At 42.8% G+C, this 24,248-nt stretch overlaps 1 protein-coding gene across 1 annotated transcript in view; it reads right to left on the bottom strand.

Annotated features, from left to right (window-relative positions):
• LOC109915208 (synaptosomal-associated protein 25) overlaps window positions 1–23,716 on the bottom strand; it is a 110,969-nt gene extending 87,253 nt beyond the window's left edge. Inside the window, exons 1-3 of the mRNA XM_048618423.1 lie at window positions 23,611–23,716; window positions 20,981–21,129; window positions 1,628–1,669 (exon numbers count right to left, since the gene is read on the bottom strand). Of these exons, the coding sequence (XP_048474380.1) occupies window positions 1,628–1,669; window positions 20,981–21,064 (126 nt within the window). The 5' untranslated portion in view covers window positions 21,065–21,129; window positions 23,611–23,716. The remainder of the gene's footprint in view (window positions 1–1,627; window positions 1,670–20,980; window positions 21,130–23,610) is intronic.
• Window positions 23,717–24,248: the final 532 nt, after the last annotated feature.

Genomic DNA, 24,248 nt, shown 5'->3' with positions numbered 1-24,248 from the left:
AATCGGACAGACCTCAGGGATGTTATATGGACTTGGCTCCTCCTAAACCTTCATCTATGCACAACTCCAGTGGAGTAGGGGTTAAAACCACAGCTTGCAAATTTGCTGAAGGGATAGGGTGGATGGATACAATGCATTTCAAATGCTTCACATTTCAGCTAGCTGTCATATAACACTTAAACATTTGACTCTGTCAATCAAATTCATGTTGACAGTCAGTCCAAACAACCTTTTCCAGCATCAGTAAGATCAAGTACCATGCCGTTGGTGCCTTCAGAATGGGAAAATGTAGCAGCTCAATGTTAGTCTGTGACAAGAAAGCAGGGAAACCATTTCAAAGTAGCCATTCAGTCATGAATTGGTTCATTTAATGCAGTTTAAGCATCCAGCAGTTTTAAATTGGGTTGCTTTACATGGGCATCACAAATAATGAAAAACACAATTACCATTCATTTAGCTGTGGGTGTTTAGTAATTCAGACTCAGGAGATAATTTTCATGCTGCCACCTTTCAATTTGTATCAAGAAGCTGGGCACACTAAACTTCACTATTACTTGGTATCAAAATGTATGGCTATGGCTCCCCTATTTACATGATAAAAGCTGACTCATATCCCTAATTTTCCTTGGTCTACCGGCCTGTTGGTTCCTGCAAGTTCAGCTTCTTTAGACAATGGGAATACAGTCAATCGGGAGGGACAGGCCTGTCTGCAGTCAGCTGTATCTTGGTGTAAAAGGGTCTTCACCACGTTAGCCTGTGGGGCTTGGAGCAAGGTCACTGAAGGCTAGAAGTTGCAGCAGGAGGCAGTTCTTTCAGAGCAGATGAGTCTGGTGAGGACAGGGCAGATTGAGGTGGGACAGAAGCTACAGACTGAGTATCAAAGCTTAGAAAGAATAAGAAAACACATGAGTTCCTCATGTTCAGCCTTGGAAACAGGCAAATGCATAAGAGGGAGATCAAAAGATGATTGTCATGAAGCGAGGATAATTCTTTAATTTTTTTATTCACTTGTGGGATGTGGGCTTTGCTGGCTGGGCCAGCTCTTATTGTCCATCCCTGGGTGCCCTTGAGAATGTGGTGGCGAATTGCCTTCTTGAACTGCTGCAGTCCACGTACCATAAGTAGACCCACAATGCCCTTACAGACGGAATTCCAGATTACTTTAGATGACTCGGCTGGTATTGGCTAACACAGCAAGTGGATGCAAGCGGTATTGATTATCAGAGCTGCAGAGCTCTCTCTTAGTGCAGACGTATAGCTAGTTTCATTGATTTCTGGTCAGTCTCAGTGGCTCAAAGTGCAGGATCAGTGCGTCATTGGCATCCTTGTCGCATCAGCTAAATCAGGTAGAATCGTTACTCAATCCAATCATTGTGTAAACTAATGATTGCTTACTCTGTTGAATGAAATATGTGGCTGACAGATGCGAGTTAGACTGCCAACAGCATATCACACACCGACCAATGACAAAGGAGCTCTTGCTTGCTCAAATCATCTTTAACCTAATTTAAAACGCTCATTGGACTGCGCAGCATGTCTTACTGACAAAATCTCCAGAAACATGGTTGTGATTTTATCGGGAATCCACCAACATAGAAAATAAATGAAATTATTGCTGGCCTCATACCTCCTCCACCAGTTGCAGCATTCGACGGGTGCTTTCCAGAGACTGTGAAGAGAGAGAGAGAGAAAAACATAGTTAGACCAATGTGAAGAAACACAAAGACTTCACATTAATAAACACACATTCCCGAATCAGCACATTGTTGACTACTTAGACTAGACTGTCTGACAATAAAGAATATCAAGACATTAGACGAGGAGCAAAATTAAATAAGTATGTTACCAGAATAGAGATATTCACTCTAGCAGGAAACAGCAGGCAGGACGGGACACGCTCTTCTGGAGCAGAGAAGATTAAGGATGATCTATAAAATTATGAAGAGCTTTGAAAGGAGGTGGCGGATGAAATTCAACATAAAGAGACACAAAGTGATTCATTTTGGGATGAAGAATGAGAAAAGAGGTGGAATCTCCCACTAGACTTGCCTTGGCTAGAGAAGAGGTGCGTGACAGCTGTGTTGTAGCTTCTGAGGAAAAACCACTGCATGTTCTAAGGAATGGCTGTGAGGAAATATCACCAAGGATACTTCAGCCTTCTGGAATTAGTAGCAGAGCAGGAAGACTGGCCATAGCATTTTCCTGGCAGGGTATGGAATGCACTGAATCATAGAATCCCTACAGTGTGGAAACAGGCTCTTCGGCCCAACAAGTCCACACTGGCACTTGGAGCATCCCAGCCAGACCCATCCCCCTATAACCCATATAAGCTACACATCCCTGAACACTATGGGTAATTTAGCATAGCCAATCCACTAACCTGCACATTCTTGGACTGTGGGAGGAAACCAGAGCACCCAGAGAAAACCCACACAGACATGGGGAGAATGTGCAGATTCCGCACAGACAGTCACCCAAGGGTGGAATTGAACCCAGGTCCGTGGCACTGTGAGGCAGCAGTGCTAACCACTGAGCCACCATGCCGCCCTTGATAGTGCCTGATAGCATTGTGAAGGCAGGTTCAATCAAGGCTTTTGAGAAGGGACCGGGGTCATATGTGTAAAGGAAGAATGTGCAGGGCTATGGGGAAAGGCACAAATTTCTCATTCAGAGAGTCAGCACAGGTTGAATGGACTCCTTCCATGCTGTATCAATTTCTGTGACTCTAATAACATGCTCCCACATGTGGGGGAGACAAGACCTCAGGATCATAAACAGGACAGTCATCAACAAACCCAACAGGAATTCAGAAGAAATGTCTTCATGGAGAGACTGGTCAGAATATTGAATGTGCTAATGTGTCATCACTGAGATGAATAGCATAGCTACTAAGATGGGGAAGTTAGATGAACACATAAGGCATAAATAAATAGAAATATATGTGAATTAAGTTAGATTAAAAAAAAGTTCAATGGAGATTTGTATAGAGGATAATCACCAGCACTGATCAGTTGAGTCCGGACTTGTGGTGCAATGGTACTGTCCTTACCCCTGAGTCAGGAGACCTTGGTTCAAGTTCTACCAGCTCCAGAGTTGTGTAATAACATTGCTGACAACAGCTTGATTGGAAAATATCTAACCTAGTTGGGCTCAAAGGCCATTTTCTGTGCCACAAATCCTATATGTTCACCAGCCCAACCTTTTCAGCTACTGGTTACAAATTCCTGAAGAAGGGTCCCAATGCGAAACGTCACCTTTCCTGCTCCTCTGAGGCTGCCTGTCTTGCTGTGTTCCTACAGCTCCATACTGTGTTATCTGTGGTTACAAATGGTTTTGTGTTTCTTTATTGTAGGTATTTTCTATCAGAGATGTTAATATACATCTTTGGAGCAGGTGGGACTTGAATAAAAGCCTCCTTAGAGACTACCATTGCACAAGATGCCCACTGTTAAGTTATTGTTTGAACAGTATTCAATCCATTTGTGAGATCAGGCCATATACGACTCAGGCCCAGGCTATTTCTAATGCTATAATGATGTAATCTGAACCATGCTGGGTATAGGTTGGGGGCTGAGTTCTTCTTCGACTAAAATCCCAAAACCTGATTCCCTACATGTTACTGAGGAAAGAAAAGAAGAAACTCTTGCATTTATATATCTCTTTTCACAACTACCAGTCATCTCAATGTATTTTATATCTAACAAGCCTCTTTATGAACTGTAGTCACTGTTATAAATTAAGAAACACAGCAAGCAATATGCACACGGCAACATCTCATAAGCAGCAATGATCAGTTCATTTGTTTTTGTGATTTTTTTTGCTATTCATTCACATCACAGGTCTCTGACTGAGCAACATTTATTGCCCATTCTTAATTGCCCCTTGAGAAGGTGGTGGTGAGCTGTCTTCTTGAACCGCTGCAGTCAACGTGGTGCAAATGGACCCACAATCGTCAGGGGAAAAATTTGAGGATTTTGGCCCCAAAACCCTGACTGAATGGAGATACAGTTCCAAGTCAGACCGATGAGTGGTTTGGAGGGGAACTTGCAGGTAGTAGTGTTCCCATGTTTCTGCTGCCCTTGCCCTTCTAGACGGAAGCGGTCATGGGTTTGGAATGTGCTGTCAAAGGAGCACTGGTGAGTTTCTGCAGTGCATCTTTTGCTGCACACTGCTGCTACTGATCGTCGATGGCGGAGAGAGTGAATGTTGAAGATGGTGAATGGGGAACTAATACATGCAGGCTGCTTGATTTTGATTGAGCAATAAACATTTGCCAGGATAACTGAGATAACTCCGCTTCACCTCTTCAAAATAATTTCATGGGAGCTTTCCCATCTATCTAACCATACATAATTACCTCATATTTAATATCTCATCCAACTAACAGTATTTCCAACAATTCAACAGTTCCTCAGCACTGACTGTCCAACAGTGCAACACACTGTCAGTAACAGAAACATAGAAACATAGAATATAGGAGCAGGAGTAGGCCATTTTTTTTCTTTATTCATTTATGGGATGAGGGTATTGCTGGCTAGACCAGCATTTACTGTCCATTCCTAACTGCCCAGAAGATAGTTGAGAGTCAACCACATTGCTGTGGGTCTGAAGTCACATGTAGGCCAGACCAGGTAAGGATGGCAGTTTCCTTTCCTAAAGGGCATTAGTGAACCAGATGGGTTTTTCCTGATAATCAACAATGGACTTGTGGTCGGTATTAGACTCTTAATTCCAGATATTTACTGAATTAAAATTCCACCATCTGTCATGGCCCTTGAGCCTGCTCCACATTCGATATGATCGCAGTTGATCATCTAATACAGTACCTTATTTCTCCAACAATGACCCTTAAAAAATGTCTTACATCCTCAGTACTGACTTTTCAACAATACAGTACATCCTCAAATCTGATTCTCCAACAATGCAGAACGTGCACAATACAAATCTTTCAACAATGCAACACACAAGCAAAGCAGACCCTTCAACAATACAGCATACAAACAATACAATACCCTCACCACTAACCCTGCACCAATGCAATACACCCTCAGCACAGACGTAGAACATAGGACACAGAATAGTATATCACGGGAACAGGTCATTTGGCCCACCATGCTTGTGCCAACCATGATGCTATTCTAAAGTAATCCCATCTACCTGCACATGGTCCATATCCATCCATTCTCTGCCTGTTCATGTGTCTGTCTAAATATCTCCTAAACTTTGCTATAATATCTGCTTCTATCACCTCCTCCTCTGGCAGCATGTTGCAGGAACATACTACCCTCTGTGTAAAAAGTCTTTCCTTGCACGTCTCCTTCAAACTTTTCACCTCTCACATTAAAACTTTGTTCCCTAGTATTTTGATATTTTCACCCTGGGAAAACGACTCCAACTATCCACCCTATCCATGTCTTTCATAATTTTATATACTTCTATCAGGTTGCCCCTCAGTCACTGAGACACTAGAGAAAACAATCCAAGTTTGTCCAACCTCTCCGTATAGCTAATACATTTCAATCCAGGCAACACCTTGGTAAACCTCTTCTGCACTGTCTCCAAAGCCTCCATATCCTTCCTATAGTGTGGCAACCAGAACTGCACACAGCACTCCGAATGTGGCCTGACCAAAGGCTTATATAGTTGCAGCAGACTTGCCAACTTTTATACCCAATGCCCCGAATGTTGATTGTAAGCATGCCATATGCCTTCTTTACCATCTTATCCATTTGTGTTGCCCTCCAATAATGCAGCACACCCTCAACACTGACCCTTCACCAATGTAGCACACCTTCACATCTTACCCTCCACCAATGCAGCATACTCTCACCATTGTTACTCCAACAATGCAGTACTCCCTTAGCACTGACCCGCCAACAATGTAACACTCCCTGAGGATTGACCCTCTAATAATCTAGCACAACGTCAGCATTGACCCTCCAACAATGCAGCACTGTCTCAGCATTGATTGTCCAACAGTGTAGCACCCCTTCAACACTGGCAGTCCAACAAAGCAGTAATGAAAGAGTCCTTCTGGCCTTCAGAGCTATAAATCATACACATACGTGTCATTGAGCATTGATCCCAGTCCCCTATGCCACCCCTACTCCACTCCACAGCCTTCAATCCTCTCTCACTGCCTCCTACTCCTTTCTCATAGTTCCCTATGCCATTCCCAAAGCCTACTACCCCGATCCCCAGTCCTCTACTCCACTCCCAGAGCTCCTTTCTGCACTGTTATGGTTTCAAGTCTTGATATGTGGTCAGAGTGGGAAAAGGTTTGGGAAGCACTTGATTAGTGAAGGTGGTCCAGAGCTTAGGCCTGAGGAAAATGGAAATGGAGGGAGTTCAAAATAAAGCCAAGAATCTTATAATAGACATGTTTCCAAATTCAAAGTTATTCTCTTATTAAATTTGTTTGTTGCAAATCACAGACATGGTAGCACAATAGGTTAGCATGTAGCCTCACAGCGCCAGGGACCTGGGTTCAATTTCCAACCCTGGGTGACTGTCTGTGTGGAGTTTGCATGACTCCCAATGTCGGCATGCGTATTCACCAGGTGCTCTAGTTTTCTCCCACCGCCCAAATATGTGCAGGTTATGTGGATTAGCCATAGGAAATACAGGGTCATAGGGTAGGAGGGAGAGTCTGGGTGAGATGCTGTTTGGAGGGTGGACTTGACAGGCTGAATGGCCTGCTTCTACACTGTAGGGATTCTATGATTTTTTTCATTTATTTGTGCACTACTCCAATGCCAATGTGCAGGCTAGGTAGATTAGCCATAGTAAATATGGGAGAGGCTGGATCTGGGTGGATGCTTTAAGAAGAGTTGGTGCAGACTCAATGGGCCAAATAGCCTCTTCCTGAACTGCAGGCATTTTATGAGAGATCATATCATACATTTGCTGCAAAGAACCAAACTCTGAATTAAAGCAAAATCCTGAGTTCTTTACATTAGAGAGATTACTGTCTCCGTTAGAGGTCAAATGGAAGTCACAGACACCGAATCTTGTAAAGATAAGTGTCTTTATACATAAATTGAGAATACAATCAATACATGTAATGTAGAGGTCACTGCACACTGGAGGGATTATATTAGATTGCTTTGTATGGATAGAGATTCAGTATCTTCATGTTAGCATGCCGCATAATGCGTCGAAGTCAGTCATGGTTTTCTTATCAGGATCTCACAGTCATTGTGCAGTTTCAGCAAAATGCATTCCTTTTTCTTTCAGCTAACATAAATATCATATTGACTCTTGTTTCTGTTGTTAGATTTAATCCTCCCTCTTCCCCTCGGGGATTTCATTTCAAAACCCCACTCATTCAAACCAAATGGTGGGTGTTTTATTTTTGCTTTTATCAACTCTAACAACCACACAGCCACAGCCAAGAGCTGTCAGCATTAATTATCCGCTTCCAAGTCACACACTGCAGGCTCCCATCTTGATACCCTCCTCCATCCTCAAGGTCAAACTTCACCCAATCTTGCCTGCATCGATCTTCACTCTCCTAACATGCACAGCCCCATGACTGTCCAGCGACTGTGGAAAACATTGTCTTTAAAATTACAAAAGGGGCAGATTTGCAATTAAAGTATATTTCGTGTTCAACATAAATTACATAGCAATCTCAGAATATCACAAGAAGCAAACCAGAATCAGCATATCCCACTCACTCCCTATTATTCTTTCCTTTTGATCCTATCTGTACCATGATTCTATCCCTTTTCTCCACCCTCCCCCGACAGTTAGTTTTTAACTGCACAACTAATAACAAGGAAGAATTGTTATTTAATGTAGGCGACATGCAGCAGCATAAGAATCAGTTGTACTGCATTGCTACCAATGTAACTTCATCAAACTCTGTGAAGCCTTCTTTGCTGCCACAAGAAGCAGCAGAATCACTGGCAGTGTAATGCAGGAGATTGGAATGTGGGTCAGAGAATTCGATCCACACTGTTCTAACCCTATCTCAGAGAACTGGCCATACATTAGATTAGCCGATTTCATAGAATCCCTGGTCCATATCTGCTTCAAATCAGCTGTCTGCAGGGAGTAAAAAAAAACACTTATTTGGTTAATTCACCTGCTATTTCACAAAAAGCCTTTTAAATTTAAGCTCCAGACTCAGAATCTCATCCATTGCTCCAAGGTGCTGTTTTGACACATTCTTTCACAAGCGGCCGATACACCATGTTGTAGAAACCTGCTAGTAACGTACCAGAAGTGATAACAGGATGTCCCATCGGAATTTGGATTAGAAACATCTTCACCAGGATGTGCAACTACAAGTAATGGAAAAAGCTGTGTCTGGTTTTCTGCATGACTTCAGTTAGAAACTGAATGATCATCCATGTGTTGGGTGCAGGGCAATGGAGTACACACTAGATGGTGGCTCTTAATTGACTGAGTAGGAACCTGTAACACTAGGGTTCTTTCAGTGCAGTGGTATTGTCCCTACCTCTTAGACCCAGAGTTCAAATTTCACCTGCTCCAGAGGTGAATAATAACATCTTTGAACAGGCGATTAAAAAATATTTGGACCTTTAACAGTAGGATCTTGTGGTGAAAGTGGTAGCGCCCTCTGGGGCTTGAAACTCTGGGTTCAAGTGCCAACTGCCCCAGACATATCTGAACAGGTTGATTAAAACTATTTGAACCTGTAATACCAGGGGGTGGAAGGAGCTGTAAGACTGAGCAATCAATAAACATTACCAATAAAGGAAGGTGTTGTGGTTTTTGTCTCATTGACTAGCTTGGATCCAGATTGACACGCAGGACCAGGAGCCAATGTAGGACGCTTAAAGTAGATTGGTGAATGAGAGAGTGATGAGGAAAAAGAATCAAGGTTGAATTATTTTCTTTTCCTATTGAAGGGAGATGAAGTTAAATAGAGTTCTCTAACCATTACTGTAGCCGAGAGCAGTAAAGTCCAGGATTAAACCCAGGACGTTCCTGAAATGTGTGATACTGTTACCAGACACCACTGGGAGCCAAGTTCAGGGAGCTCAATTAAATGTATGAATGAAGTGAGCTTCACAGGGGACATTCAGAGAGCTCAAAACCCACAGTGCTGTAAAAACGGAAGCCAGCGCACGCACGACAAATTAAGGACATTTTGTTTTCATCCGTTTAGGAGGGTAGGTTGATAATATTGAGGCCAATGTGTTCACGGAGAAGGTTTAGGGGAATGCTATCTGGATTTTGTTAAATAGGAGCATCTTGTCGATCCTCTAAATTCAATCCTGGTCTCACAGCCAAACACAGAGTACATATCAGGCTCAACTAACCAATGTCCATTTCTCAGCTTCTTGCAGTTCTAAAGAAAAGTCGTATTGGACTTGAAATGTTACCTCTGCTTCTCTATCCACAGATGCTGTCAGACTGCCTAGATTTTCCAGCATTATCTGTTTTTATTTCAACTAACTGATGAACTCTACTATTATTATCGGGCAAGATTCTGTCTCTGGTCAAGCTTGACAAGCAGTACAAGTATGTCAAGGATTACACTTGAGCACATGAAACCTAAATTTAACTTGACACGACAATCTTTTTTTCCCCCAGTGTTTGGGGAACTGGACAGTATGGTAGTTGGATATAGTATGCTTTTATTTTGGGTTCCTGGGTTCCTATCCAACCCCGACTGATTGTGAAGAAAGATGACTTTCATCATGTCCTTTTTATTTTTGGATTTAATCACTCTTAATTTGCTGGTTAATACATTTACTTTAATTGAGCCCTGCCTGAAAGTGACTGGTTGTTAACCTGTGCTGTAATGATTTTACTCACAGGGATTTCTTTTTTAATCCATTCAGAGTGCGAGTGTCACTGGCTGAGCCAGCATTTATTGCCCATCACTAATTACCTTTGAGAAGGTGCTGGTGAGCTACTGTCTGCAACTGCTGCAGTCTGTGCTGTGACTGTAATGAATCAAACTGAATGATATCTTGTGCCTTGGAAGATTGAGTTTCATGTGAAAACCTGCAAGTTGTCAAGGTCGCACTCATACATCTAAGCTTGCAGTGGGTCCTAATTGAACTGACAAGGCCTTTGCTTATCTCTGCTTCCAGCAGGGTCCAAGAAAATTTGGTAGAGGGTTCCAATTGAAGTTTGGATAGGCTAGGCTTGTAACTGCTGGAGTTCAGAAGGACAAGAGGTGACTTGATTGAAACACATAAGATCCTGAGGTTTATCTTGACAGGGTAGATGTCGGGAGAATATTTCCTTTTTTGGAACTAGGGGATCACCATTTAGAAATCAGGGCTCGCTCATTTAAAACAGAGATAGAGTTAAATATTCTTTCTCTCAGACAGACATGGATTTTTGGAACGTTTTCCCTGAAAAGGTGGTGTAAGCAAAGTCCTTGAATATTTTCAAGGTGGAGGTGGATACTTCTTTAAGTAAGAGGATGAAAGGTTATCAGGGTAGACAGGAATATGGATTTGAGGTTACAGTCAGATTGATGACAATCTTATTAAAAAGGGGATAAGGTTCAAGGGGTGGAATGGCTTCCTATTGCTCCTTGATCATATGTGTCAAAGTCACTTGAACAATCTGAGGCATTATTCACTCGAGGAGAAGTAATCCTAAAGAAGTATTTAAAATAATGAAAGGAGTTTAATAGGGAAAACATAGAGAAAGAGTTGGAATGGATACAGGAAAGTATGCCACATTCCCATATAACTTCTGATCACCAAGGAAAGAACAACCATAACGGAGCTCTTTGGAGTAGGTTCCCAATTTCCTGTTGGGAACAGGTAAAGCCTGTCCTGTTTAGATAAAAGGCAAGGGGGTAAAGCTGGGAAGTATGTTTCCTTAGGTGAGAAGGGATATTTCAGAGGATGAGATGCTAGCCTATTATCTCCAATACGGAGATCCTGATTTAGTGAAATGCTAATTTGAAATAGGGGTTTTCCCTTATTAAATCTGCCCACCATTCCCTCCTTCCTTAAAACTCTTTGAACCAGCATTTGGTCCTTATGTAGGTCCACATCATATTTTCTGTGAAGCGTCTTGGGACATGAAAGGTGCTATATGAACACAAATTCTTGTTGACATTGCCACAGATGCAGGATTGTCTGAAACAATAACTCCAGGAGTTCTCTACTCTGCACCTCATTTTCTCCATGCTGTGGGAACGGTCCAACTTCACTGTGTCTTGGGCTCACATTGATGTCCTCTGGAATATTCAACCCATCTTTAATGGTCCCCTTCCACACTACTCACAGCCCCCATTTGCACTGTCTGTCTCTGACTCTTTCCCACTGTCTATTTCTGCAATCTTGACAAAATAGAATCATGCAGCTAGTCCTGTTAAACCATTTGTCTTGCTATTTATGCCCACACAAACAAGGCTGCCTATGAGCTGTGTCTCAGTGGGTCATACTCTCACCTCTGACTGGTAGCATCAAGCCTCCTTCCAGATACTGATGCTCCACTGCATTAATAAGTGACAGTCACAATGTTTGAGGTACTGCCTTTCAAGTGGTATTGAATCTCATGGTGGGTGGCGGGGGGTCTGTCTGTAAGCACTGGGACATGCTGGTTGGTGTGCTATGTATTATCTTCTGCTTCCAGAAGCTGCAGCCACACACGGACATCAAAGCATCACGCAGCAGGAAAACAAAAATTAGAGGAAACATTGCATACCAGAGCTAATGGTGCTGTTGCATTTTAAGGCAGAGTGGTGGCGATTCCTCCAGTGTTCTGACCAATGTCACTAAAACAGATTACCTGGTCATCACTGCTTTATTGTTTGCAGGAGCTTGCTATGCACAACTTGGCTGCTTTTTTTTCTCCACACTATAGCAGTGATTTTTTGTTTTGTGTAACACACTTTCAGGCATCCAGAAAGCTCTATATAAATGCAAGCTCTTTCTTTACAACAGCATCATTAAAATCTGCACCATTGGTCATCAATTCTGCTTTGCTTAACTGTAAACTGTGGTCACTCTCTTTGCAACAGTCAGAACATGATTCTGCAAATGGCATTTATCCAATAAAAGCTGATTGAAATTCAAGGCTTCAAGTCAGATGGGAGACTCCTTGCTCAGAATTCAGGAGATGTAGCCAATTGGCTGTATAGCTGCAGAAAGCTTGTTGACTTGGCTGTTAACATGAGCTGTTTCTTTCACAGCCCTTCAAAGCAGCTCATTGCTATTCACAGCACTCCACCTCTGAAAGGCTGCTAGACTGTCACTAATGGACCATTATTAATTTTTTATATGGAACTGGTTAATATTCATTAGCTGCGTCAGCTGCTTGGGTTCATGATTGGCTTTCTTCCTGAGCAACACAGCCACTCATTGGCTCGATGATATTTCAAGACCCTAAGTCGCAAAAGAATTGTCAACAGCAGACAGATTCTGGTGTGAGATTTTCATCACGATCCATACGACAAAAGCCATGTTTCATAAATCATGTACAAGCCAAGTAACAGAGACATTTACTTGCCCCAAGGACAACAGTGTATGGAAAAAGACACAATAGCATCATTCAGAAGGAAATTAAATAAACATTTGAAACTGTTAAAAAAAGTTAGGCAATGAGGAAAGAGTAGGATCCACTTTAACTGTTCTTTCAAAGAATTGGCATATGCATGACAGGCATGTAAGTGAGGTGTGTCCCCTTTCTAATCCACAGCAGCAATGCAGTACCACTGCTGGTGTATTTTGGAAGAAATGGTGACATTTAAATACAATAGTAAGACACCATAAGCTGTTCAGCTCCTGAGGATCACACATTCAACAACAACATCTTGCATTTATATAGCGCTGTTAATATGGTAATACAACCCAGAGCACCTCATGGGAGCATCATCAGCCCACATGCAGAGGCATTAGAACAGGCAATTAAAAATGGGCTCACAAAGTGTCATCCAGGTGAAGACAGGAGTAGAGAATGGAGAGATTTCTGGACCAAAATCCAGAACTTCAGGATGTAGGACATCAGTGATGTGCAATAGGCCAGAAATAGGTGAGAGTGGAGATTCAGAGAGAAGTTGCACTGGATGCAGTTACAGAGATATGGAGGATTGACGCCATGGAGAAATTTGAGAATTCTGAAATTAATGCATTGCTTGACTGGGCACTAATGGAAAACAAATGCTGGAAGTGGGTAAAAATGGGACATACATATGAACATTGTGGTGCCCTGAGCAAGCTCAGTTGAAAGCACTCGTGTTCCACTGGACTGCAGAACACTGATTCCAGAAAACCAATCAATTCTATCTTTCAACTTCAAAATGAACAAACTTTCAAAAATAAAGAATGAGAAGGCGTGTGAGTAAAAAGAATACCAGATAAGAGATAATTGCAAGAGAGGGAGAAACAAAGGAAGTGAATGGGAAACAGCTTAAGGAAGGACAGCAGATGGAAGGATACAACAACTTGTATTTATCTAGCACTTTTGGTCAACAAAACTGATAATGTGTTAAAGAAAGAAACCATAGGACAGATCATAGGGGACTACAGCACGGAAAAAGACCCTTCAGCCTATCAAGTCTATGTTGGTCAAAAACAACCACCTAACTATTCTAATCCCATGTCCCACTTGGTCCATAGCCTTGTATGCCTTGGGATCGGCAGTACACATGTTATGAAGGTTTCTCTCTCTACCACCCTCTCAGGCAGCGAGTTCCAGATTCCCATCACTGTCTGAATGAAAAAAATCTTTCCTCACATTCCTTCAAAAGCTGCTGGCCCTTACCATAATTCCGAGACCCCTGGTCATTGATCCCTCCACTAAGGAGAAAAGTATCTTCCTATCTACCCTATCTATCCCCCCACAAATTTATATATCTGAATTATGCCCTGCCCAGTCTTGTCTGTCCCCAGGAAAACAAGGAAAATAACCAATGTTTTATATAGTTACAACAACGTTCCTGCTCTTAAACACTATGCCTCAGCCAGTAAAGGCAAGTATCCCTTGGCCTTCTCAACCACTTTACCTACCTGCCCACTTCCTTAAGGGAGTAGCAGACATGCACACTGAGGTCCCTCTGATCCCCAGTGCACCCAAGGGTCCTACTGTTCATCATGTGTCCCCTTACCTTAATTGTCCTTCCCAAGTGCACCACCTCACTTTTTTTTTATTCACTCTTTTGACCTGGGCAGGCTGACTGGCCAGATTCTACTGCCCATCCCTAGTTGCCCTTGAGAAGGTAGTGGTGAGTTGCCTCCTTGAACTGCTGCAATCTATGTGCTGTAGGTAGACCCATAATGCCATTGGGAATGGAATTCTTGGATTTTGACCCAGCAACAGTGAAGGAAAGGCAATATATTTCCAAGTCAGAATAGTGAGTGGCTTGGGGGGGGAACCTGCAGGAAGTAGTTTTCCGTTGTATTTACTGCCCCTGTCCTTCTAGATGGAAGTGGGTTTGGAAGTGCTGACTAAGGATAGTTGGCAAATTTCTGCTCATCTTATAGATAGCACATTCTGCTGCTACTGAGGTCTGTGGTACAGGGAATGGATGCTTGTGGATGTGGTGCCAATCAAGCAGACTGCTTTTCCTGAATAGTGTTGAGCTTCTTAAGTATTTTCGGAGCTGCACTCATCCAAGCAACTGGGGAGTATTCTTTCACACTCCTGACTTGTGCTTTGTAGATGATGGACAGGCTTTGGTGAGTCAGGAGGTGAATTACTTGGTGCAGGATTCCTTGCCTCTGACCTGCTCTTGTAGCTGCTGTAACTATATGGCAAGTTCACTTTAGTTTCAGGTCAATAGTAACCCTCAGAGTGTTGATAGTGGGGGATACAGTGATGGTAACACCATTGAATGTAAAGAGACAGTGGTTAGATTGTCTCTTGTTGGAAATGGTTATTGCTCGGCATTTGATTGCACAAATGGTACTTGCTGCTTGTTAGCCCAAGCCTGGATATTGTTCAGCTCTTGTTGCATTTAAACATTAACTGCATCTGTATCAGAGTGATTACAAATGGTGCTGAACATCTCCACTTCTAGCCTTATGGTGAAAGGAAGATCATTGATGAAGCAGCTGAAGATGGTTGAATCTGGATTCAATTCCATTTATCACTGCATCTGACCAGTCCATCTACATCCTCCCATAATCAAATTCCATCCTTCTCACTATTTACTACCCCACCAATTTTTATATCACCTGGTCTTCTAACTTACTAATCAACCCTCCAAATGCTCAAATGATCAAACATTTGCTCCAAAAGAGAGATTTTAAGTTCAGTCTCAAAGGAAAAGAAAGAGGTAAAAAGACAGACACAGGAAAGATTCAAAATATGACATCTTTCATAAACTCAAGTTATGATACAGTACCTCACCAGTACTGAATTGTCTTCATTTTGAAATGTAACCACTATATTGATGCAAATAACACAGCAACAATTTGTACACAGCAAGCTCCAAAATAAAAACAATTTGACAATGACCAGCGAATCTGTGTTTGTCATATCAATTGAGAAATTTTAGCCAGGACATCCAGGGATAACTCCTCTGCTGATATGGAGGCATGGGATCTTTTACATAGAGACCTGAGAGGGCCTCAGTATAATTCCTCTGAAAGGTAATGCCTCCAACAGTGCAGCACTCTCTCTGTACAACACTGGAATGGCAGCGAACCTGTGAGGAGTGAGTTTTCAGCCCACAGTTTTCTGAAACAAGTCAGTTCCAAAGTAGAGTTGTATCAGTTTCAAATCGTTAACTCTGTTTCTCTCTCCACAGATGTTGCCAGACCTGCTCAGTTTCTCCAGCACTCTGTTTTTATTTCATAAATAGTCATGACAGCATTTGAATGTACATCAAGCAGATGTCTAGAATAGTAGCATAACCATCAACCTACCACATCTTGTAATGATGGGGTAAAATCTGGGCCATAGAGGGCTAAAGTTAGAGAAATGGAGAGACCAGATGGCATGGTGTTGGGATGACTCATGTTGAGTGCTCCCTGAAGGGAGACAGTGCTTTTACATCAGCAAGCATTGATCGTGCTCGGCACCACAATCTCTGTCTGAGGGTAGGGCAAGGAGGCAATACTTGAATCCACCTCGACTGGAACTGATCCACACCAAATGTCCAGGAAACTGGTCCTTCAAGGATCCAAGTTGCCATGACAACAGACATTGTTACCTGCACATTGTACTCTGGAGCTATGAATAGTAATAGGAAGAGGCTCCAATGTTCTATTTACATGACTGATCAGGAATCTTTCCTGCTTTTACTGCCTGCCATTTGCACATTGATCCACGATCTGGTTCACTGTGTTATAAACACAACCTCTTTGACTGTCAAGTCCTGGTTGGATACCAGGCCTTCCTTAATTTCCTTACCTCCCAGCAAAACAAATTCAGCAACTTCTAAGATGTTGAAAGCAAGACAATGAATCCAATTTTTGTTACTCTTTCACAAGATGTTGCCCAACCCTAATTCTTCCTGAACTAAATCTTAGGACATTTCAGAGAACAGTTAAGAATCAACTAATTTGCTGTGGGTCTGGGGTCACATGTTGGCCAGACACAGATAATAGGTCTGCTTCCCTTACTATGGATATCGGTGACCAATTTTTTTTAACATTAAACTGTGATAGTTTCATCATTACTTGGACTAAAATTGCACCAAATGCCACAGGGGATTAAACCCACGTTTCTAGAATATTGCTCAGGCCTCTGGATTAATGGTCCCATGACATTACCACCACAGCACCACCTTCCTCTAGATAAATAATAAAACTGTTCTCAATCATTCAATTTCATTAAATCATTTCTATTTCATGGCAGGGAAAACTCAATGAAATAATTTCAAGCTCAGTAAATTTATTGGGTATTTGCCGCTTTTCTGGCAATAGTCAAGAAGTTAAGTGATACCCTTCACTCCAATATGCCCGGACTGATGAATGGTCATATTAACATTGAGACTACAGGTTCCATAAAAGAACAACAGCAGTTGTAGTCTCTGAAATAACTAGGTTGAGACTTGGAAAGGCCAGAGTGGAAAAGGTCTTAGAAAAGATGGAAGGAATGTTTTTCAGGTTTGAATACTATTCCCACTTTGATTACACCTATCCACCCTCAAACCACACGGACTATCAAAATATCCAATAGTCAGTAAATTATTCCAGGGTCTATCACCACTATCTGACCCAGAGGTTTATTAAGTAATTGATTTATATTGAATTCCATTTAAGATTTATAGCACAGGAAAAAGCCATTGGGTCCAACTCGTTTCTGCTCGTTTTTATCTTTTACACGTACACACCATCATCCAACCAGCCTCATCTCACCCATGCAGCATATCCTTTGATTCCTTTCTCTCTTGTGTCTATCTGACTTCCCTTAATGCATTATGTTCATGTTTAATGCACCTATCCTGTAGTAACAAGCTTTGTATCCTCACTCTCCACTGAGTAAAGATATTTTGCTGAATTTCTCATTATACTTATGAGTGACCGTATCATAGTTGTGAGCTTAGTTTTGCATATCCCTGCATCTACCCTAGTGAATGCCTTTTCAAATTTGAAGACATGTACACCTCAGCTTTCCTCTGGTGGATAGCCTGATAGCTGAAAACCTTAATCTGCTTTGTCCCCAGTTTTAAACCTGAGGCCCCTTGTGATCAGGGCTGAACTTGAAGTCCATTTATGAGTCCTGAACTGATCACCATTTTAGATACTACAGATAGAATAACAGAATCACAGACTGTATTCAGAATTTAGACTACTTTCTATTAACACTGTCCTCACTGTTTTATTTCTGATTTTTGAGCCACTTGAAAACTTTGAAATGGTATTCTCTATATCCAAGTCTATATGTAACTTTTTTTTTCTATTCACTTGTGGGACATGGGTGTTGCTGGCTGATTCAGCATTTATAGCCCAACCCTAGTTATCCCTGGAGAAGGTGGTGGTGAGCTGCCTTCTTAAACCACAGCAGTCCATGTACTATGGATAGACCCACAATGCCCTCAGGAGGGAGTTCCTGGATTTTGACTCAGCAATTGTGAAGGGATGGCAATGTATTTCCAAGTCAGGATAGTGAGGGGCTCAATGAGGAATCTGTCAGTGGTAGTGTTGCCATGTATCTGCTGCCCTTGTCCTTCTAGATGGTAGAGATTGTGGTTTTGCAAGGAGCTGTCAAAGAAGGCTAGACAAGCTAATATAGTGCACTTGTAGATAGTATACACTGTTGCTACTGAATGTTGATGGTGCAGGGAGCAGATGTTTGTGAATGTGATGCTAATCAAGTGGGCTGCTTTGTCCTGGGTGTTGTCAAGCTTCTTGAGTGTTATTGGGGTGACACATGGCTCAGTGTTTAGCACTGCTGCCTCACAGCGCCAGGGTCCTGGGTTCAATTCCACTCTTGGACAACTGTCTGTGTGGAGTTTGCACATTCTCCTTGTGACTGCATGGGTTTCTTCTGGGTACTCAGGTTTCCTCCCACAGTCCAAAGATGTGCAGGTTAGGCGGATTGGCTATGCTGAATTACACATAGTGCCTAGGGTATGCAGATTAGCCATGGGAAATGCATGGTTCCAGGAATTGGGTGGGATGTTCTTCAGAGGGTCAGTGTGGACTTGATAGGCCAATAGCCTGCATCTACACTGTATGGATTCTATGATTCTTTTCATTTATTAGCCTGCATTTCTCCAAATGCCAAATGTGATTCTTGATTATTATTTGCAAATATTTGATCAATACAAATGACAAGTCACAATCTGAAAAGTTGGCGGCATTTTTGTCTCCACAGAATGCTTTTTGACTTTGTGACTGATTTGTGGTTGCTGGGTTTTTTACTCTCTCTCCTTTTTTGAACAGGAGAACAACCTTTGAAACTCTGATTATCTTGCTGTGCCAGTTGAGACACAGTTCATTGCCTCTGAGTCACAAGAATATGGTCAGATAGTCATGTCTGCAGTGTTGACAGGAGTTGTACATTAGGATAAAACCAACAAACTGTGGATGCTGGAAATCTGAAACAGAAACAGGAATTGCTGGAGAAACTCAGCAGGTCTGGCCAGTACCTGTGGAGAGAAAGTAGAGTCAAAGTTTTGGAATAGAAACATTGAATCTGCTCTTTCTGCACAGATGCTACCAGGCTTGTTGAAGTTCTCCAGCAATTTCTGTTTTTGTCATACATCAGGATCCTGCGGAATCCGAACCGTAGCAGACTCCAAGGGAAAAGGCTAGGAAATTAAACATTGAGCAATTACCCTGTGCCTGTACCCTTCAAAAGTATTCATTTAGATCAGAGGATTCAGGAGGTTCCAGTGCAGTTAGTAGTTATCCAATAAAAGTCACAGAAAAGTCACTGAATAACAGAAAGGGTCACTGGACCCGAAACATTAAATCAGCTTTCTCTTCACAGATGCTGCCAGACCTACTGAACTTTTCCAGCAATTTCTGTTTTGTTTCTGATTTCCAGCATAAAGAGTTTTGTTTTTTTTCTGATAAATAAGACCTAGTATAACTCCTGGGTAATCAACCCCCCCCAACTTATTCCACATCCCAAAATATACCTTCCCTAGACTCCTCACACCCCTCCAAGATCTTCACCTGACATTATCTCCCCTCCTCCTTCCCCTCTTCTCTCCCTTCAGGAGATCTCCATTTCTCTCATGGGGCATGATAGTTCTCCCACTCCCTGCTGAACCCACTATCTGTCACCCACCTTGGCCTATCCTAACTACTCCATTACTTATCTAGACCCACCTTGTGCACCCTACTTATCTGGCACCCTATCCACTCTGGAACCTTAGCCCCAACCCACCCTGGCACCCAGCTACCCTAGCCTCAAAACTTAAGACGTGTACTTATCCTTCACAAGATCTGTCAAGGTGGTTGGCTGTGATCAACGAAACGATAACTGATGCTTTAACAAATGGGGCATGATTTGCCTCCCCCAACTATCCTGCACTACCAGGGAATTGTGTAAGTGCAAGTGTAAAGTACCCTCTGAAAGAGCCCTGTTCAGAACCTCCTGTCAGAAATACAGAGCACTTTCTTAACATAAAAATGGTGTGCAATTGCCACTCTTCGGAAAATCCAGCCCTATGTGTTCAACCCCCAGGCCTCAGGTGCAGGCTAACATTCTACATGGTAGTGAGGGAGTACCGGGCAGGCAACAGTGTTGTCCTTCAGATGACATGTTAAGCAAAGGTCCATGCCTGCCCAGGTGAGTGTAAAAGGCACCATGGCATTATTTTGAAGGAGATCAAAGGAACTCTCCCTAATTTCCTAGCCAATACTGATCTACTGAGTATTTCCAGCAGTTTCTGCTTTTTATTTCAGATCTCCAGCATCTGCAGTATTTTATTTTAACATGAAAATACATTATCTGGTCATTTTCATACTTGTTGTTTGTGGGAGCTTTCTGTGCATAGGCTATCTGCCGCAATTCCAGGAGTACAGTGGCCATATTCCAAAAGTACTTAATTGACTGTAAAGATGTCCTGTGGTCGGGGAGGGTGCAATAAAAATCCAAGTCTCTTTTTTTCTGGAACCATCCCCATATTGAAGGAGGATTTTCAAACAGCAGCAGAGCTGCCACAATCTTCTGTACTTTCCCATGAATTATGGAATATTTCACATCCTTATCTGCTTTGAGAACTACACATTCTCTTCCCCTTCATCCATTTTTAGGTTATCCCATATCCTTTGCTGCTAGTTATGTAGGGTCCTCCTTGCTACTAAAGGTAGCAGATTGACTGCTTTTTGCTTCCATGGGATGCCCCTTCAGTCTGCAATCAACCTCATTCTTCTATTCATACCTGCACCATAGTTCAACATTAACTGCCAACCCATTCTCAAACACTTTCTTTGTCTGTTAGCTTTCTTTTCAGCTCTTTGTAGTTTCTACGTCCCTATTAAATTTCCTTAGTTCCTTGTTGCATTATGAAAATTATAATGGTCACAAGAGTTCCTTTGCTTTATTTTGATTCAGCTAACATTAGATTCCTGTCTAGCTTGGCAGGCTCCGATATCTCTATTTCCCTTCTCTGTGGACCATCACTCACCTCATCCGTGATCTGGTCAGCACATCGTTGCATTTCGTCCTGCTCCGACTTAGGTTCCATATTGTTTTCCAGGTTGTTCTCCATGGTGATTCCTGTTACAGACAGTTAGATGATGGCAATGCGACAGGACAGTGACCTTTGAAGAAGGGCTGAAAAGCAAAGAGCAGAACATGTTAAGACTTTTATCATGTTTTGAATAGGACAGCCAAAAAGAAGCGTGGTCACAAGAACAGGAGGTTCTGAAGGGAATGTGCAGATTTCAAGGTTATAACTGTTGTTTCCATTGGTGGATGGTCAGTTATAATCTACCATTCTCTGCTTCCACCAACCCCCTTAGCTGCCTTCCACCCCCTGCAAGTCATATAGACCAGAAGGAGGCTGAGGTCTATTCACCTGGTCTCAGGTCTACTACAAGAAAGACAGCATTTCAAAGCAAGGGATCGCCCAGTTAAGACTGAGATATGGAGAATTATTTTCTCACAGAAGGTCACAGTGTTTGTGACTCTGCTTTCACCAACTTCTGAGGAACAGAGTCTTTCATTTTTTTTAAGGCAGAGGTAGATAGGTTGTTGATAAGCAAGGGGGAGCAGTGAAAGGTTCTTGAGAGTAGATGGGAATGAGGAAACATCAGATAAGCCATGATCTTATTGAACATTGAAGCAGGTTCGAGGGCCCAAGTGGCTTAATATATACTCAAGTAATATTTTGAAAGCATCTCATGACTTCTCAAGTGCTTTACAGCCAATTAAATATTTTTGAAAAGTGGGCACCTCTGTGATGGAGCAAACACAGCAGCCAATTTAGTGCACAACAAACTCCCACAAACAGCAAGGAGAGGATTTCCAAACAATTGGATTAGTTATTGAAGTTAGTGAAGGTGTTACTATTAGCCAGGACACCAAACAGAATTCCTGCCCTTCTTTAAAACAGTGTCTTTGCATTCCGCACCCCAGCCCCCACTCCGAGTAGATATTTCTTGTTTCTGTTTAACAGTGTGAAATATTCAATGCTGTTTGTTCCTTGTGAACTATCTCAGGTCTAGGAAGGCTTGTGCCATGATCCTCTCATACTTCTGTCCTGTGTTTAAGTGTCAGCCATGACTATGTTAGCTGGCTGTTGTCTGGCTGTGGGTTCAAGTCCCACCCCGCCACTTGAACATTTAATCCAGATTTACACTCCAGTGCAGTATCGGGGAATACATGAGGTGTCATCTTTTGGATTAAACCAAAGCCCTGCATGCCCTCTCAGGAAGAAAAGGTCCCAGGTATGCTCCATGGTAAAGAACAGCAATGGAAAGCTGTCTGGTGGCCTGGTCATTTTTTCCTCTCTCAATATCGGAAAATAAGGTGATCTGATCATCAACATAACGCTGGAATCTTGCTGTGTATAAATTGGCAGTTGCGTTTCCTGCAAAGTGTTTTGGCGTATAGTGTAAGGCACGATATAAATGCAAATTTTCTGGGGTTTTTTCGCATTGTCTGGGAGATAAACGTGACCTTGGCTCGGAGAGCGGTTTTGCCGCCTTGCACCAAGCTAACAGGGTTCCAGTACCTGGGTATCCAATGAGTCCTAGGTTCTCTTTATGGCGCAGTGGTATTGCCCGCTACCGGGAACCCGGGATCATTGCCCACCTGTTCCAGTGGTTTGTTATGTCGGTTTGATAATATATATTCAGTGAGTTCTGGTGACATGTGTGAGCTTGAGTGTTTTTTCAGGGAGGGCTCAAACCTCACCCCCGCCCCCAACACCGTCCCACCTACCCCCCGCCCCGCAACACTGTCCCCACGGTTCTATGCTCAGGCGTGAGAAACTGGTCGCTCAGCCGGGAGCCCAAATGGAGCCTGGAATCTGTGCAACCCGCAACCTAATGTAATCATCACCTTCTGGAGAGGTGTAAAGAGAATGAAGCAGGGCGGCAGGGGCTGTCGGCAGGTTGTGTTTATTCTCAGTCTCTTGGTTGGTATTTGCTGAGACATAACAAACGGCTCATTAAGATTGCGAATCAAAAAAGAGCAGTTTGCTCTTTTTTCTGCATTTCCTTTTCTGCAGTCCATAACTCCGCCCGCCCCGGCTCCTGATGCAGGCGAATCCTGAGTGACAGCCGAGACATCACCGCCCCCGCCCAAACAGCCACCCCGTCCCGTCCCGGTCCTCGGCACCAACGCACTGCACCACCAGCTCAACAAACCACCATCCCCCCAAACCCCATCCCCCCGCGCCAGGACAGAAATGCTGCAGAGGTGGGGGGAAGAAGATGGGGGAGTGGGGAAGGTTAAGGGCTGGAAACTGAAATTTGATTTGTGCTACGGACGTCCACCAGAGAATCACGAATAAATAATAGCTAGGTCGACTTACATCTGAAGAACAGGACGGTCTGAAAGAGCACAAATAATCATTTAACCAGTCCATAACAATCAGACCCAATCAAACTGGTGCAATCACAAATACACATCTAGCATAACGACAAGCAGGTTCAAGTCCCACCTGCTTCAGAGGTGTGTAATAATATCTCTGAACAAGTTGATTAGAAAAAGAGGTTAAATAACAAAAATAGAATTGAAAGAGAAGGGAATTAAGTTGCAAAACAGCCCAGCACACTAGCATGCAGAATAAGACGGTCCTGTACTCACTGGTGTATCTGCAGTTCCTCACTGCTATGCCTTCACGCTGCTGGTGAGATGGAGACTGGGAGCTGACATTGTGTGTAGAAACTCCTCTTAGCTGACATCATAAAACTCCTCCCCTGTGCAATCATGGGCCAGTATTTGAGGCCGAGAGGCAGCCTCCTCTCGATTCATGGCGACACTAGCAATAGGACTCGATGAGGTCAGCAAAAAAAAAATGGAATGGGCGTTCGAGACAAGCTGTCTGCGTCCTGACAACGTGCCATCAACTCAGAATCACCAAAATGTATGGTGCAGAGTGAAGCCATTCAGCCCGTTTGAATCATGACTTGGTACCATTCCCTGTAATCCTGAATATTGCTTCTGTTCAGCTAATGCGGTCTTGAAGCCTCCATTGAATCTGCCTCCACCCCACTTCAAGGCACTGCGTTCCAGATCTGAACTTCTGTGTGAGAAAGTATTTTCTCACATATTTACTTCTGTTCCAAAATCAAGTCAAATCCCTGAAAACACATGACATACCAAGAATTAAGGGGCCCCAGCGAGGAGATGGACTTTCTCACTCAGAGCAATGCTGAAATTGAATCAAATGACCATGCTGTAATAAAGGTAAAAATACTGGAGAAACTCAGCAGGTCTGGCAG

Source organism: Rhincodon typus, chromosome 39 (genome assembly GCF_021869965.1).
Source record: "Rhincodon typus isolate 14 chromosome 39, sRhiTyp1.1, whole genome shotgun sequence".
Taxonomy (NCBI): Eukaryota; Metazoa; Chordata; class Chondrichthyes; order Orectolobiformes; family Rhincodontidae; genus Rhincodon; species Rhincodon typus.
This window is presented reverse-complemented; position numbering and strand designations above follow the sequence as displayed.